This window comes from Neolamprologus multifasciatus, chromosome 7 (genome assembly GCF_963576455.1).
Source record: "Neolamprologus multifasciatus chromosome 7, fNeoMul1.2, whole genome shotgun sequence".
Taxonomy (NCBI): Eukaryota; Metazoa; Chordata; class Actinopteri; order Cichliformes; family Cichlidae; genus Neolamprologus; species Neolamprologus multifasciatus.
The window spans coordinates 43,003,357-43,019,851 of NC_140445.1; the positions used below are offsets into that span (position 1 = coordinate 43,003,357).

A 16,495-nucleotide genomic window follows, 5' to 3' on the forward strand; every position below is an offset into this window, starting at 1 on the left:
AAAGATGGTCGCTCATAGTGGATGTAAATGGCTTCTTTCACTCCTCTTTCAAACCATCTGTTCTCTCTGTGCAAAATGTGAACATTGGCATCCTCGAAAGTGTGACCTTTGTCCTTTAGATGCAGATGGACTGCTGAGTCTTGTCCTGTTGAGGTGGCTCTTCTATGTTGTGCCATGCGCTTGTGAAGTGGCTGTTTGGTCTCTCCAATGTAGAGGTCTGGGCATTCCTCGCTGCACTGTACAGCATAGACCACGTTGTTAAGTTTGTGTTTTTGGGTTTTGTCTTTGGGATGAACCAGTTTCTGTCTGAGTGTGTTGCTGGGTCTGAAGTACACTGGGATGTCGTGCTTGGAGAAAACTCTCCTAAGTTTTTCTGATACACTGGCTACATAGGGGATGACAATGTTGTTGCGTCTGTCTTTCTTATCCTCCCTCGCTGGTGTCTGATCTTCTTTTCTGTGCATCTTTGCTGACCTTATAAATGCCCAATTAGGATAACCGCATGTTTTAAGTGCTTCCTTTACATGTGTGTGTTCCTTCTTTTTCCCTTCAGGCTTAGAGGGAACATGTTCTGCCCGGTGGTGTAGAGTCCTGATTACTCCAAGTTTATGTTCCTGAGGGTGATGGGAGTCAAAGAGGAGGTACTGGTCCGTGTGTGTGGGCTTCCGATAAACTTCAATGTTGAGGTTGTCATTCTCTCAATGTGCACAGCGCAGTCCAGGAAAGGCAAACAGTCGTCCTTTGTGTCTTCCCTGGTGAACTTGTTTTTATCCACGGCGTTAATTTGCGCAGTGAAGGATTCCACTTATTGTGTCTTGATTTTGACCCAGGTGTCGTCTACATATCTGTACCAGTGGCTGGGTACTCTCCCTTTAAAAGAGCCAAGAGCCTTCCTCTCCACTTCTTCCATGTAAAGGTTGGCTACAATAGGTGACACGGGGGAGCCCATGGCGCAGCCATGTTTTTGTCTGTAGAAGCCATCGCTGTATTTGAAATATGTAGTGGTGAGGCAGAGGTCTAACAGTGTGCAAATCTGATCGGGTGTGAAGTTGGTCCTGTCTTCCAAAGAGCTGTCTTCTTGTAGTCATTTTCTGACAGTCTCCACGGCCTCCGTGGTGGGTATGCAAGTGAAGAGAGAGATTACATCAAAGGACACCGTGGTTTCATCTGGATCCAGGGTAAGTTTCTGGACCTTGTCGTTGAAGTCGGTGGAGTTCTTGATGTTATGTGGGGTGTTCACCACAAGAGGTGCCAGGATGGTAGCAAGGTGTTTTGAAATGTTGTAAGTGGTTGAGTTTATGCTACTGACTATGGGTCTGAGTGGGACACCTTCATTGTGGATCTTAGGAAGTCCTTAAATGCAGGGTATGGCATTCCCGGCGTAAAGCCGGTGATATGTAAGGCGGTCAATGATTTTGTCCTTTTCAAGGTCTTGAAGGCAAGTTATAACTTTCTTTTTGTAGCTGCTTGTGGGGTCTCGCTTTAAGGCTTCGTAGGTATTGCTGTCACTGAGGAGAGTAGTAATCTTTGTGTGGTAATCCGTTGCATTCAGGGGCACGGTGCACCGTCGCTTCCCTGAGCAAAGACCACAACATCACTATATTACCAGCTGATAAGGGAAGGTGCACCATGGTCCAATGACCTGGATGACTGAGAACCTTCACAGACATGCTATAGGATAGAGTGAAATATGGCTAGATGAAAATATGAGCTTAATTTTTACACTGAACATTTTTTATTTGTTTGTTTTGTTTGTCAAATTCCCCCCATTTTTATTTTTTGCAAGTGTAATGTTATCCTTGAAATATTACATTTTTGTAACCTTATTTACATGTTTGTAATTTTTCTAAAATATTGTAAAGAATCGTCTTTTTGCAAAAAACAAAACAACAAAACAAAACAAAACATACGTATTTCAGTAGCATTACCTTTTTTTTAATCCCACTTTTTCTTTGTTAAATTTTTGACACATAGATGAAGAATGATGACGACATTTCAGTGTTGTGCTGTCACATACTGTCTAACGGCGTATCTTAGGAAATGTGTGTGAAGTAAAGCCTGAGACTGGAAGGCTCTATAATCCAGTGAATTCATTGTGAAAATATTTGAAAAGACTATTGATAACTGCTACAACTCTTCTTTTGTCTGATGTAATGCTTTACCAAAGTTATCCAGCTCTCAAAGTCTATTTTTTGAAACTTTTAATAACTTTTTTTGTAACCTTTTCAATCTAAAACCACACTAAAATAAAATTCAACATTAAACATCTCCCTCAAAACTTTCTCTCTACAACACAAAATACTAAACATTTCAGTGACAGATCCTTAACAAAAAACTAACATGAACCATCACTACCGGCTCCCATCAGCTGGTCTGCTGAAAAACTGCAACATCCCACATTTAAAACTACATTAACAGAATATGTACACAATCAGAACTGATTACTCATTGTTCCCTGCACAAACAACATTCTCCTAAGTAACAAGAAGTTCATTTCTATTAAAAAAGGAAACAGTCTGTGTGAGTCGCTGTCACAGAATAAAAGCACATCTGGAAACATTTCTGCAGATGAACTCTTGGTTGGAACAATTTGGTGAGTCTCTTTTTAATTTTTTCCCTTCCATGGCTCCCAGAAGAACCAAAATTCTGACCATAAAAAACACAGTACGAACATGCTTTAGTAACAGGAAGTGTTCAGGTAAGGGGGAGGGGCTTCAGAGTGAGGTTTCCAGACTGTGCAAGGGGCTTCCTGGACAGGGTGGTAGTCCTGCTGAGTTGGGAGGGACCAGTGCAGACCTGGAGATGTCCTTATGTAACGGGATGACACGGTCCAAGGCGTTGTTGTTCTCGTTGGGGGTGAAGGGGAGAGGCGGCTGGCTGGACAATCCAGTAAGTGGCGGTGGGATGAAAATAGAGTTTCGTTTGGTAGGGGGATCATCTTCACTCTCATTTTCATCGATGAGGGGGATCTGAGGTTCTGAGTCTTCAATACGGAACTCGGGATGATTCATGAAGTTGTGAATGGAACTGCGAGATTCAGGTGTCTCCAGACCTTCATAGGGAGACACACTGTCCCTGAAGGCCTTCACCACACGGATCTGGGAGAACAGAGACAGTGAGTCAACTCAGGTAGATCATTTACAGCAGCGGTCCCCAACCTGTTTTGTGCCACAGACCAGTTTATGTCTGACAATATTTTCACGGACCGGCCTTTAAGGTGTCGCGGATAAATACAACAAATTAAAACTAGTACCGGTACCAAAAAAAAATACGATTTATTCATAACACACGTGAAAAGACCCAGGAAAACCGAGTTAACGATAAAAACGATAACAAAATAACACTAAAAATAAATAAAACCCTTAGGGGGTTTGATCAAAATAAGCCCAAACATAAGGTCCTACATCATTCAATTACTTTATTTCCTGTCTGACAGATTTACTCTGTAGTTTAAACTTCACAAATTGATGACATCATGATTTCTGATGGTAACAGTTGAAATTTAAATCTCCTCAGGAATTTTTAACCAGATAATTATACAAAAGATATCTGGCAAAACATATGAGACACAAATGTATCTTTAAGCCTGAAATCGTACCTGTGTCTGGATGCGGCTCAGGCCGCGGCACCACAGGATGTGGCCTTGGCTTAGCTCGAGGTCTCCGTGGTCAACCACATCATTACCCTCATCAGACCCATCAGGGATCTCTTCCTGCAGTGTGGCATGACCTGCTGTCTTCAGAAACTTCAGCCACTTTGTCGGGACACTTGACACCAACTGACAAAATTAAAAAAATATTGCACTTGTCAAAGATAGAAGCAGCGCATCCTGGACACCTCAATATGAAGATTTAATGCAACCATTGTCTCATGATGATTATCTGCAAAGAGGTCATTATTTCTTCATTCATCCATCCATCCATTCTCTTATTTATCTTATTTATTCAAGTATTGTGGTATTGGGCATCCTACTTTTTTGGTCTATTATTGATGCATTTACTAGTCTGTTTTTTTTATTTCTGTTAACATAATGTAGGCACAGGTAAAATTATGCCAGTGAGTGTGAGTCTTTTTGAATGTGAGTTGTTCTTTTAACTTTATTTCTTTTTAACACCACTCCCATTGTAAAAGACAAAGAGTTCCTAATGACTTGCCTGATTGATTCACTGTACTTTAGTGTCAGTTGATAGTTCTTCGACACATTATGCAGATGTCTTAGGCATGAAGTCATAGTGGTTATTTCTTTAAGGTCTGTTGGAAGCTTTAGTTACTGTTGGAATGTTTGAAACCATTTCTAAACCATCTCGCAAGTCTCAGATTGTTTGAGCAGAGGAGGGATAGTGGATATACTGGACAAAGGAAACTGAATGGCTGTAGCTCAGGCGGTACAGCAGGTCATCTACTGATTGGAAGGTTGGTGGTTCGATTCCTGGCTTCCTCTAGACTGCATGCCAAATATCCTTGGGCAAGATACTAACCGATGCATCCATCGGAGTATGAATGTTAGTTAGAAAATGTACTGGTGCGAATGGGTGTGAATGGGTGAATGCACAAGTTGTGTAAAGTGCTTTGAGTGCTCAGAAGAGTAGAAAAGCGCTATATAAGAACCAGTCCATTTACCATTTACCATGAATATGGAGCTACTAGCTGACAACGCTGAGAAGATTCATGGATGTAGTGAAAGAGGACATCCACTGGGTTGATGTATCAGAAAAGGATACTAGGAATAAAATGAGAGGCATAAAGCAATCTGCTGTGGCTGGTCTTCTTTGGGACCAGCCAAAAGAAGAAGAAAAAGGAATTGATTTGCAGCACTTGGCTCCTACTTACCTTGTCAATTTCTATGAAAGCAATAAGGGTAAACTTCATACAGTGCTTCTGTGTCCTGGCTTAGTTTAATCATGATACAGTGTAATATGTCATGTATCGCTGTTCTTCGTCAAGTTTGTATTTAAATAATTTTTTAAACCAACTAAGGACCAGATTACAGATTATGCAGACTCACGGAGAAAAAGAGTAAATTAAAACAAAAAAAACACAGCTTTATTGGCAGCAATACAAAAACTAAACTGGGAGAAAGGAGAGACACACAACCATCAGGGAGATCGCAACACAGGACCGAGGGAGATGCTGAGATAAATACATAGAAGGATAACGGGGGAAGTGAGGACCCGCGAGGAACACAGCTGCTACAAATGAACATGACGCCACAGGGGAAGCAAAACAAAATACGCTGAACATGGGAACACGAGACCTTCACAATAAAACAGGAAACTGTGGAACATGACACAGGAGTGGAGGATGGATAAAAATGATGGAATAAAACACAAGGAGGGGAAACAAGGCACAAGAACTCATACAAACACATAAACACAAACGCACAGAGGGAGACACAGAGGGCAACGACACAAGGGAAAAATATTAAATAATCAAGGAACTAAACTGGGACCATAAAAAACTCAAAACAGGATAACCAAGCACTATGGAAATAAACTTAAGACTAGCAACGAGAACTTATACATAGATCATAATACAAAATAACAAAAACACAGGAAAACTCAAAACGCTGGGTCAAATGACCCAGGACCATGACAATGTCCTGATACAAAAAACCTTAGAAATAAAAAAGTGTGCTTTCTTTTTAAATAATTGTAACAGCAATCAATTAAAAAAAATTCATTTTAGCAAAAACAGTTTCTTACCTGTCCCCACAGCAGACTGCCAAGGCCCAAGAAGATGCACCAAAGCCATTGCTCAAGGGTTAGATCCACACAGCTAAAAGGTTTACCTCCAAACTGTACAATTATGAACTACAAGAGGACAGAGCAACAACATTATATGAGAATTCTTTTAATTACATCGAGTCTGAACAGGCTGACGACTTCTTTTTTCCAGGGTTACCTGTGAGACAAAGGTTCCGAAGATGATGGAGCAAAAGATGGGGTTTCTGAAGACACCCTCAAAAACGTTTCTCTCTCCATGGATCTTGCGGGCATTGAACTCATTGAAGATCTGCATGAGGACAAAAGTATTGAACACGATGGTATAGTGCTCAGAGGGCGGGGCGTGAAGCGGGGCATTCCTGCCAGTGTCGATGTCAAACAGCGTCTCACCTGTAAGGAAGATCAAAGGTCACTACATGAAGTCTGTATATTTTTCAAAATTTTTAATTAAAAAAAAAATAAGTAAATATTGAGACATTTTCAAGCAATACTTTAGTGACATTTGCCACACAAAACCTATTAAAATCCCTCTAAGAATCAGCTTTCGTAAAGTTTGTTTACAAGGACAACAAACTACAAGCAAAAAGACATAAGATTATTACATATATGGACATAATGTAAAATACAGTAAAAAGATGTGTGACTGAAGGGAGAGTTGTGATAAACACTCAGCATCAACATTCATCTTGGCTGATCTGATCACACGTGGAGAGCCCTAAGTGTGTCATTTCACACCTGGCATTCGAAGGTATCTTCACATTTGGAACTGAAGCTGACATTCCTGTTCTGTATGCAAATAAACATGCATTATTAATGCATTACTTCCATTAGCAAAAAGCTGTCCTGTTATATCCTTCCGCACCTACCAACCCACCAACTACAGTCGGGTTATGGAACTAACCAATAATCCAGTTATTATTACCAGACCCGCAACCTGACCCAAAATTAAACCAAGTCATTCATCTTACTGCACTTTATTATTGCTTGTGCAGTAATAAAGTGCCCAGATCACCTTTACACATTGTTAAAAGAATATGGTCATATGTGCCCAAACAATCTGGATCAAACTGCTTCCTCAGTATAACTTGGGTGTATTTACACCTGTATCTGTATCTTTCCCATTTTGATTGGTCCTGATTTGACTTACGCTGTGTCACCACTATTGCTGCAGGCACCTTAAGTTATAAATTAATGTGCATGTCATTAAGTGAAATAAGTATTTCATACCCTACAACCCAGCCAGAATTATGGACGGGACCATGTACTATAAAATCTCCTAATATGGCCACCCTAACAAAGAAGGGTAAAACTGGTCTTGTGTGATGTGTTCACTGACCAGCAAAGAGTAGGGTGAAGATTATGGTCAGCTGGTAGATGCCATGTCCCAGAATGTTCTTCATCATGGTGCGGGAGATGAGCGGCTTCTTGCGGCCGTATGGGTTCCTGAGCAGCAGTGCCTCAGTCGGTGGCTCCGTGGCAAGGGCCAGCGAAGCAAATGTGTCCATGATGAGGTTCACCCATAACATCTGCACAGCTTTCAGAGGAGAGTCCTGGAAACATTTTTGTATGGTATTTAGAAGAGGAAAATCATCCGTTAAATCCAAAAAGCATAAACAGACAGAAAAGACACCTATGAATAAACATTTACAAACAGAATTTAAAATTATGGTTTTGATTATATACACAAAGCATCAATTAAAATATTAGGATGGGAATTGGTATTGAGAATTTAGTTTGTTAATTCTCAGGAATTTTCTTTCCAAGCTCCTTAGACAATTCTCAGGAAGGATATTGATTGTGATGTTCTTCATGTAAGCATTCAACATTCAAGAGGTTCCAATGCCTTTAGTAATTTATAACTCATGTTGTAAACCCATAACCATCTCTGCAATAACTTAAGATTTAAACGTTGCTAAACTCTGATAGGTGCATGGAAGTAATATCATGTCTACTCATTTCTACGCATCCAACCAAATTAAAATGTTCACCCAGTTTGTCTGAATCATTTTCAAGTGATCTCGTCTGGTTGTTGTAGTCAAAATAAAGTCAACTCAAGTACTTCTGTACTTATTTCTATAGGACATTTAAAACAAGCTTACCTGACCAACATTATGTACAGGCTACACAAAATATAGCTTATACACAACGGTCACTAAGTCAGGAATAAATATGCACTAAAATACACAAAACCATAAACCTCAATTGTAAAAACCATACCTCAAAATTTTCTCATTCTGAATTTATGATGTAAAATGCGATCTATGCTATATTTTACATGCTATATTTTATATGTGGCTGCACATATGTGGCAGACACAGTCCAAGCCACCAGTATGTCAGGGGTCTGCCCCAGGGTCATCATCCTTCTTTTATTGTGGATTAGTAGTAGCTGTACTCTGAGTCCCTCCCAAATGACTGAACACTTCACTACATCTCTAAGGGAGATCCCAGACACCCTTCAGGGAAAGCTAATTTCCCACTTAAATCTATGATCTCATTCTTTTTGACACCGTCCACAGTTTGTGTCCATGGGGCAGGGTAAGAATGTTATTGCACTCTGCACTCACATGCTTCACCACAACAGGCAATTGGCATCTACAACACTGCAGATGCTGTTTTTCAGTTCACTTCCCACTCTTTTATTTCTTCGCCTGTAAACAAGAGCCCAAGATACTTGAGCTCCTCTGGGGAGGCTGTAGCTCAGGAGACAGAGCGGGTCCAATCCCTGGTGGTCCAATCCCTCTCTGCTTCAGTCTGCATGCCAAAGAAACTAACCCCAAGTTGCTGTGTGAATGTTAGATAGAAAGAGCTTACAAAGAAAGTACTTGTGTGAATGGGTGAATAAGGCAAGTTGTATAAAGTGCTTTGAGTGCTCAAATAGAGTAGAATTAGCACTATACAGTGGGGCAAAAAAGTATTTAGTCAGCCACCGATTGTGCAAGTTCCCCCACTTAAAATGATGACAGAGGTCAGTAATTTGCACCAGAGGTACACTTCAACTGTGAGAGACAGAATGTGAAAAAAAAAATCCATGAATTCACATGGTAGGATTTGTAAAGAATTTATTCGTAAATCAGGGTGGAAAATAAGTATTTGGTCACCTCAAACAAGGAAAATCCCTGGCTCTCACAGACCTGTAACGTCTTCTGTAAGAAGCTTTTCTGTCCCCCACTCGTTACCTGTATGAATGGCACCTGTTTGACCTCATCATCTGTATAAAAGACACCTGTCCACAGCCTCAACCAGTCAGACTCCAAACTCCGCCATGGCCAAGACCAAAGAGCTTTCGAAGGACACCAGGAAAAGAATTGTAGACCTGCACCAGACTGGGAAGAGTGAATCTACAATAGGCAAGCAGCTTGGTGTGAAAAAATCAACTGTGGGAGCAATCATCAGAAAATGGAAGACATACAAGACCACTGATAATCTCCCTCGATCTGGGGCTCCACACAAGATCTCATCCCGTGGGGCCAAAATGATCATGAGAACGGTGAGCAAAGATCCCAGAACCACACGGGGGGACCTGGTGAATGACCTGCAGAGAGCTGGGACCAAAGTAACAAAGGTCACCATCAGTAACACACTACAACGGCAGGGAATCAAATCCCGCAGTGCCAGACGTGTTCCGCTGCTGAAGCCAGTGCATGTCCAGGCCCGTCTGAAGTTTGCCAGAGAGCACATGGATGATACAGCAGAGGATTGGGAGAATGTCATGTGGTCAGATGAAACCAAAGTAGAACTTTTTGGTATAAACTCAACTCGTCGTGTTTGGAGGAAGAAGAATACTGAGTTGCATCCCAAGAACACCATACCTACTGTGAAGCATGGGGGTGGAAACATCATGCTATGGGGCTGTTTTTCTGCCAAGGGGACAGGACGACTGATCCGTGTTAAGGACAGAATGAATGGGGCCAAGTATCGTGAGATTTTGAGCCAAAACCTCCTTCCATCAGTGAGAACTTTGAAGATGAAACGAGGCTGGGTCTTCCAACATGACAATGATCCAAAACACACCGCCCGGGCAACAAAGGAGTGGCTCCGTAAGAAGCATTTGAAAGTCCTGGAGTGGCCTAGCCAGTCTCCAGACCTCAACCCCATAGAAAATCTGTGGCGGGAGTTGAAAGTCCGTGTTGCTCGGCGACAGCCCCAAAACATCACTGCTCTTGAGAAGATCTGCATGGAGGAATGGGCCAAAATACCAGCTACTGTGTGTGCAAACCTGGTAAAGACCTATAGTAAACGTTTGACCTCTGTTATTGCCAACAAAGGTTATGTTACAAAGTATTGAGTTGTATTTTTGTTATTGACCAAATACTTATTTTCCACCCTGATTTACGAATAAATTCTTTACAAATCCTACCATGTAAATTCATGGATTTTTTTTTCACATTCTGTCTCTCACAGTTGAAGTGTACCTCTGGTGCAAATTACTGACCTCTGACATCATTTTAAGTGGGGGAACTTGCACAATCGGTGGCTGACTAAATACTTTTTTGCCCCACTGTATAAGAGGTGCAGTGCATTTAGCCAGAGCGGGCTCTCCAGCTGAGAACCATGGTCTCAGAATTTGATGTGCTAATTGTCACCCCAGTCACTTTATACTCACTGCAAGGTATTGACCCAGGTACTGTTCAGTAAGAGTAATAGAATTGTACCATCTGCAAAATGGAACTGGCCATGTCTGATACTTGGCTGCACTTAGAAATTCTTTCCATAAAGGTTACAAAGATTACAAGTGACAAAGGGTTCTTTCTTATACTTATATCTCCTATATAATATATCCAGTTATACAGGAAGTATGGGATACTTCTGGCTCTGGATACTCTTGTTAATCTATTCACACAAGCACTTTTTCTATGTCTGAGTGCTTTCTTTTGTTCATATATATTCACATTTTAATGAACATATCAGAAAAAACAGTGTATCTTGCCCAAGGATACTTTGGTATGCCAACTGCAACAGCCAGGTATCAATCCACCAATCTTCCAATTAGTAAATAACCTGCTCTACCTCCTGAGCCCCACCCATCCCTTACCCCAGATGAGAGCTATGGCTCATGATTGTAATTCCTGGTGCAAGGTGCACTTATAAGCACCCATATAGTTAGACATGATATTAGTTAGGCACAGAAGTCCAATAACAACACCACTTGGGTTCAGATCCAGCAGGCCATTCCTCCCTGTCACACCCTTACAGGAGTCACAGTCATTACCCACATAAGCATTAAGGTCCACCCGCAGGACAATGGAGTCCCCAGTAGGGGCACCTTCCAGGACCCCACACAGGGAGACAAAAATACTCTGAGCTCTCATTAACTATATAGGCAGAAGTGATAGTTTTTTAACAACCCAATGGTACACAACCACTTTCTTTCCATCTCACACACAGCAACTTGTCCCAGTTTAGTGACTGCCCACTAAACTGGGATATACAAATATACACAGTCTCCACCTCCAGTCCAGAGCTGAATAGAGTACAAAGCTTCTCCAAGCGACTGGTTCCAGAACTCGAGTGCTGAGCATACATTGAGGTAAACACAATTATATTTAGCTAGTATCTCTCACTCTCAAGCTCTGGGTCATTCTTCATCAAAGAAGTGATATTTCATGCACCAAGAACTGTCCCACTTCTTGCAGTGGGGTTCACCCTCTATATTTATGCAGACCCAGTTGGGTTTTAGCCATTTTACTCCAAAGTATTTACAGAAATGCCAAGAAAATTTCATTTTAAAATTTAGCTAAATAAATGTACAGTACATGCGGTTAAAGTCAGTCACAGATAGACAGTGGAGGTTTTCAGCTGGCTCTGACCTGGGTGATGCAGGCTCCGGTAAAGGCCACAATGACAGCAACCACATTGACGGTGAGCTGGAACTGCAAGAATTTAGATATGCTGTCGTAGACATTCCTGCCCCACATAACAGCCTTAACAATGCTGCTGAAATTATCGTCTGTCAGGATGATGTCAGACGCCTCCTTAGCCACATCCGTCCCTGCGATGCCCTGCAGATCATAGCATGTATGCTAGTTTACGAACCTATCGTTATTATCAGTGCAAATAATATTCATTATTTAATAGCATTTAATATTAAACACCATTGCAAAAATGCTATAACAACGTGTAACTAAATGTTAAAATACATTGACTTTTGATGACTGCTGAAGTTACCATAGCAAAGCCAACATCTGCTTTTTTTAGGGCAGGACCATCATTTGTTCCATCTCCAGTTACTGCAACAACCTGCCTCTGCTCAAAGACTGTGCTGTCAATAATTCCTGAAAAGACAAGTGATATGTGTTATAATGACTACACATTTTTGAGCATTAATAATGTGTGAGTAAATACTTTATTCATTATTTGTAAAGCATTACTCCTGATAGAATCCATTTTCAAAATTACGTTTTTAGAATGCTTAATCAATATTTCCTTGGATCTGGATGTAACTGATAAATGAAATATTAAAAATGGGTGTTTGCTTTTCTTTTCTTTTGACTTTTAGAGGCTTGGTTACAAAACTAAATGCTTTACAAATAATGAATTCAATAATTACTAATACCTTACTAATGTTTAATAGTGTCAAAGGATCAACTTTAACATAAGCTGCCTTTCAATTTCTTTCCACATGTTCTTATATTTACTTTGTAAGGTTTAATTTCTATTGCTTTTAATATTCATATTTATGTAACTCAAAATGAACTTTTTTGTGTACAAATTTTCCTGTAAACATAAATTGTCCTTCTCTCAATGGTTCAATCTACCCCTTGTCACTAACTGTCTCCTGCCCCACCCACCCTCTTTGATCCAGATGTGTCTAACCTTTGACCAAAGTGTGTTTGTCCGTTGGAGATGATCGAGCGAGGACTCGGAGCTTGGGCCAAATCTTATCAAGACGTTCCTGCTCAATCTTCAAAACAAAAAGAGAGAGAAGACCAAAAAAATATATGTTTTAACGGCAAAATATTGATTTAAATCACTGTTTGTCCGACTAATTGTGCTGACCTTCCAACCAGATGCAGCATATGCTTCCTCACAATTTTCAAGGGGATGAGCAGATCATTGAGGTTATACATTTTATATATTGTAGGGCCTCTACCCTACCATAGAATAACTGTTGTTGTTCAGATAACTATCATTAACTGAGGCTATGTTGATCAAATCAAATTGAATTAAAGTTACAGAGGTAGGAAGCAAAAAAGTAAAAATACTTTGTTACTGTAATTAAATAGAATTTTCATATATCTGTACTTCACTTGAGTAGTTATTTTTGTTGCATAAAAAGAGACGAAAGAGGCAAAACTTTGTGCCATGGTCAGGGGTTAAAGTGGGCCAGTGTTTTTTTGTTTTTGGCACAACACCAGAACAACTGCAGATGTCCTTAAGTACTTAAGCATCCAGCTACCCCTTCAAAAGAGTAACAAGCATAAACAAATGCAACTTCTATCAACTGTTTGTCTGTGCATTTTGTCACACAGTGCTTCTGCTGCCTTAAGGTCCAGCTGATTGTATTTCACAGGGAGAGAATGAGAGCTAACTTCACTCAGAGATGGAGAAAGATAAGAAAGACAGGACCGAATTGGAAGATCATAAGGTAAGGACTGCTCAGTGGCATAAAATGGAGATTTAAGATAAGATAAGATAACCTTTATTAGTCCCACACGTGGGAAATGTGTTAAATTTAAAGCTTACATATAAGTCCTCATGTTTTTAACACGTGACATCGTGTTTTTCTCATACTGTGAAATGTGCTGCAAAACAAACTAATGCAGACAAACTGTGTTATTAAAGGCTTTATGAAAATACTCTGCTGTACCTTTGATTTAAAGTGAAGGACAGTGAGGAAAAGTGTGTGTGACTGGTGCTTAGTGGCTGTGGTTTCATGGTCAGAGTTAAGTTATATCAAGTAAATTTGAAGTTAAGCTAAGGATGCTTAGGTTCATTCACTGAATTAACTGTACTTCTGCTTGAGTACAGAATGTGTGCACTTTTGTCTGTAAAGCAGTGACTCTCAAAAAACACACTGTGACCTCCGCCCAGTGTAGGCAGCACTGGTTGGCTCACGAAGCATAAAAATGGAGAACAAACCAATAGACTAGTCCTTATCACATTTGTAACAGTGAGCCAGGCCATAATGGTAAGTAAATGCATAAATGCACATCTCACACAGCATTCTAATGTTTGTGTTTTTATTGTGTCACTTTTCTTATTTTCACAGTCATCTACTGATCAGTCAAATCCTCTTTCTTTGTGTTTGTCTGACCTCTCCCATTTCATTGTGAATGCGTCGGTTGAACTCTTTGCCCTCCAAACACAGGAAATCATCTCCAGGATGCAAAATGCCACATTTAATGGCAATTGCGCGGGCAGTATTGATATTGTCTCCAGTCACCATGCGAACAGTGATTCCAGCCCGCTGGCACTTTCTGATGGCTTCTGGAACCTATGGAGCAAAAGAAAAGAAAAAAACATGCATCTAGTACGTGAGCTTCATTGGAACACAAAAAATAAAAGGTTCGAACAAAGAAAAATACTGACTGACTCACAGCTAGTTTTTGCAATAATCATAGTTTTACAAACAATGAAATGTTGCTGACAAAATACCGGTCCCATGGTGTCTACAGAGTTTCTGAATTATTGTAGCCAATGATCCAGTCTTTCAGACATCTGTACTTTAGCTCAGGGGTGTCAAACAATAGGTGGGGGACAGAATCTACCCAGCAAAAGGCCCAAACCAGACCACTGGATGGCTTTGGAAATTCTGAAGGAAGGCAGATTTGGGACTTTCAACCATATTTTCATTGGTTTTACAGTGTTTTGTTCTGATAAGGACATCCACAACAGCTATTCATATTACACCAAAGTAATTAACTAATAGATAAACAACATCAATTAAAACACAGAGAAGTCCCTTTTTTTTAACTATCTACTTTAGAAGTTTCTATTTTTTACATTGGGTCCTCGGGGGGGAAAGAGACATTGTATAGAAAGTGTAATTTTACACATTTATTTATTTGTGCTGACAGATTTCCTGCATTTACTACAAAAGAATTTCTCTATCATGTAGAAAAACTGAGTTGTTCTGTTGAAATTCCACATTAAATGGGATTAATTGTGTAGTTAAATATGTTTACACTGACAGAAAGAGGAGTTTCTCTGGTTTGGCCCATTTAAGATCAAAGCTGGCCCACGATGTAAAATTACTTTGGCATCCTTGTCTTATTAAACATGCCACAATAATGTTAAAATAGACAGATTTTTGCTAATAGCCAATTATTCTAAAGACTGGTTTGCCTGCTGTCTCTGTGTTGGCATACCTCAGGTCGTACTGGGTCCTCAATGCCAACTACAGCGACGCATGTGAGACCTGTTAGTATGTGGGCTTCATTGTCCCACTCAGGCTCTCCGTCAGACACAGGAAAATCTCTGTAGGCGAGGCAGATAGTCCTCAGTCCCTCAGACGCCATTGGCTCAACCACCTTTTTAACCAGATCATCTCGGTCGCGATGTTTGAAGACTTTGACATCACCACTGGCCGTCAAGATCTTACAACATCTGTAAACACAGAGATATTCATGTGATCATCATCTTACTGTGTATGGCTGTGTGAGTACAAGCAGTAAACTTACTTCTTAAGCAGGATCTCAGAGGCACCCTTGCTGAACATTCGGTAGCTGCCATCATGGTTCTTTAGCACAGTGCTCATGGATTTTCTCACAGAGTTGAAGGTATAGACCTTAAAAAGTTTCTCCTCGGGGGTTTCGTTGCGAATGGCCTGATAGTCTCGGCGCAGGTCGAGGGTGAATCCCAGTAAGGCACATTCAGTCTTGTTTCCCACCTGGCGAGGGAGTCCACCATCCCTCTCTGGAGGCTGTGAGAAGAAACATCGGGAAGTTAAGTCTTTAATGAGAAGTCTGATGTACACAATATGACAACAGCACACATAATGAAATGATACAGCAACAATCAAAAGCTTCAATACACAACTTTCAACAACAAGATTTTAAAGTTAATTTAAAAATAAAAGTCAGTTCATGTATAGCCTTTTTATCTTGTATATGTGCTTATGTATGACTTGTGTCCGATTTCCCTCCATGTTGTGTTCTTTGCTGTAATTTACTGCAGTAAAGGCTTTCAGATACTGTTCGTCTGCTGTAGGTGTTTTAGGGTTGACCCTTATTCTGTCCTCCACTTATCCAGTTTCCTGCAAGTTTTTAAGGACACACTGTGCTGAAACTAGTACTTTTGGTTAAAAACGACTAGTTCATGCCTGCCAAACTGTAAATTCAAGAGTTGTCTTGTGGCATGTTAGTCTTTAATACTTTAATACAGTGTAATACAGTGTACAGGTATGAGAAAAAACATTTAGTTGTATTTATCTGTTGTTAATTTGGTATTTATTGGCCTTTCTAATTAAATTTTATGTTTATAACATAACCACATGAATTTTTATAATAGACTGTTTTCAGTCTGAAAACTAAGCACAATTAGATATCAATAAACTTACTATTCTACTTACAAGAAAAACAGTCTGTCACTATCAATACAACTGTAGCTGCAGCTGTAAACTAGATATTTCATCCTTGACAGTCAAATAATGATCACTGTCTGAGGTTCAATTTAAATTAATTCATTTCAGTTTAATTCTGTTTTATTTATACAATACCAAATCACAACAACGGTCACCTCAAGGTACTTTATATAGTAAGGTAAAGAGCCTGCAATAATGTTTTCCAGGGTAAATAGAAGATTTTATAAATTTTTCACAAGGGTAGCTTT

The 16,495-nt window shown here is 40.1% G+C and overlaps 1 protein-coding gene across 1 annotated transcript in view; it reads right to left on the reverse strand.

The window, feature by feature from the left end:
• Nucleotides 1-2,186: 2,186 nt before the first annotated feature.
• The window catches only part of LOC146514994 (plasma membrane calcium-transporting ATPase 1-like), a 28,771-nt gene continuing 14,462 nt past the window's right edge, over nt 2,187-16,495 (reverse strand). The window contains exons 11-21 of the mRNA XM_085167283.1: nt 15,346-15,587; nt 15,034-15,271; nt 13,980-14,159; nt 12,539-12,626; nt 11,891-11,997; nt 11,533-11,724; nt 7,060-7,273; nt 5,902-6,113; nt 5,703-5,810; nt 3,599-3,778; nt 2,187-3,098 (exon numbers count right to left, since the gene is read on the reverse strand). Coding sequence (XP_085023409.1) covers nt 2,715-3,098; nt 3,599-3,778; nt 5,703-5,810; nt 5,902-6,113; nt 7,060-7,273; nt 11,533-11,724; nt 11,891-11,997; nt 12,539-12,626; nt 13,980-14,159; nt 15,034-15,271; nt 15,346-15,587 — 2,145 coding nt within the window. The 3' untranslated portion in view covers nt 2,187-2,714. The remainder of the gene's footprint in view (nt 3,099-3,598; nt 3,779-5,702; nt 5,811-5,901; nt 6,114-7,059; nt 7,274-11,532; nt 11,725-11,890; nt 11,998-12,538; nt 12,627-13,979; nt 14,160-15,033; nt 15,272-15,345; nt 15,588-16,495) is intronic.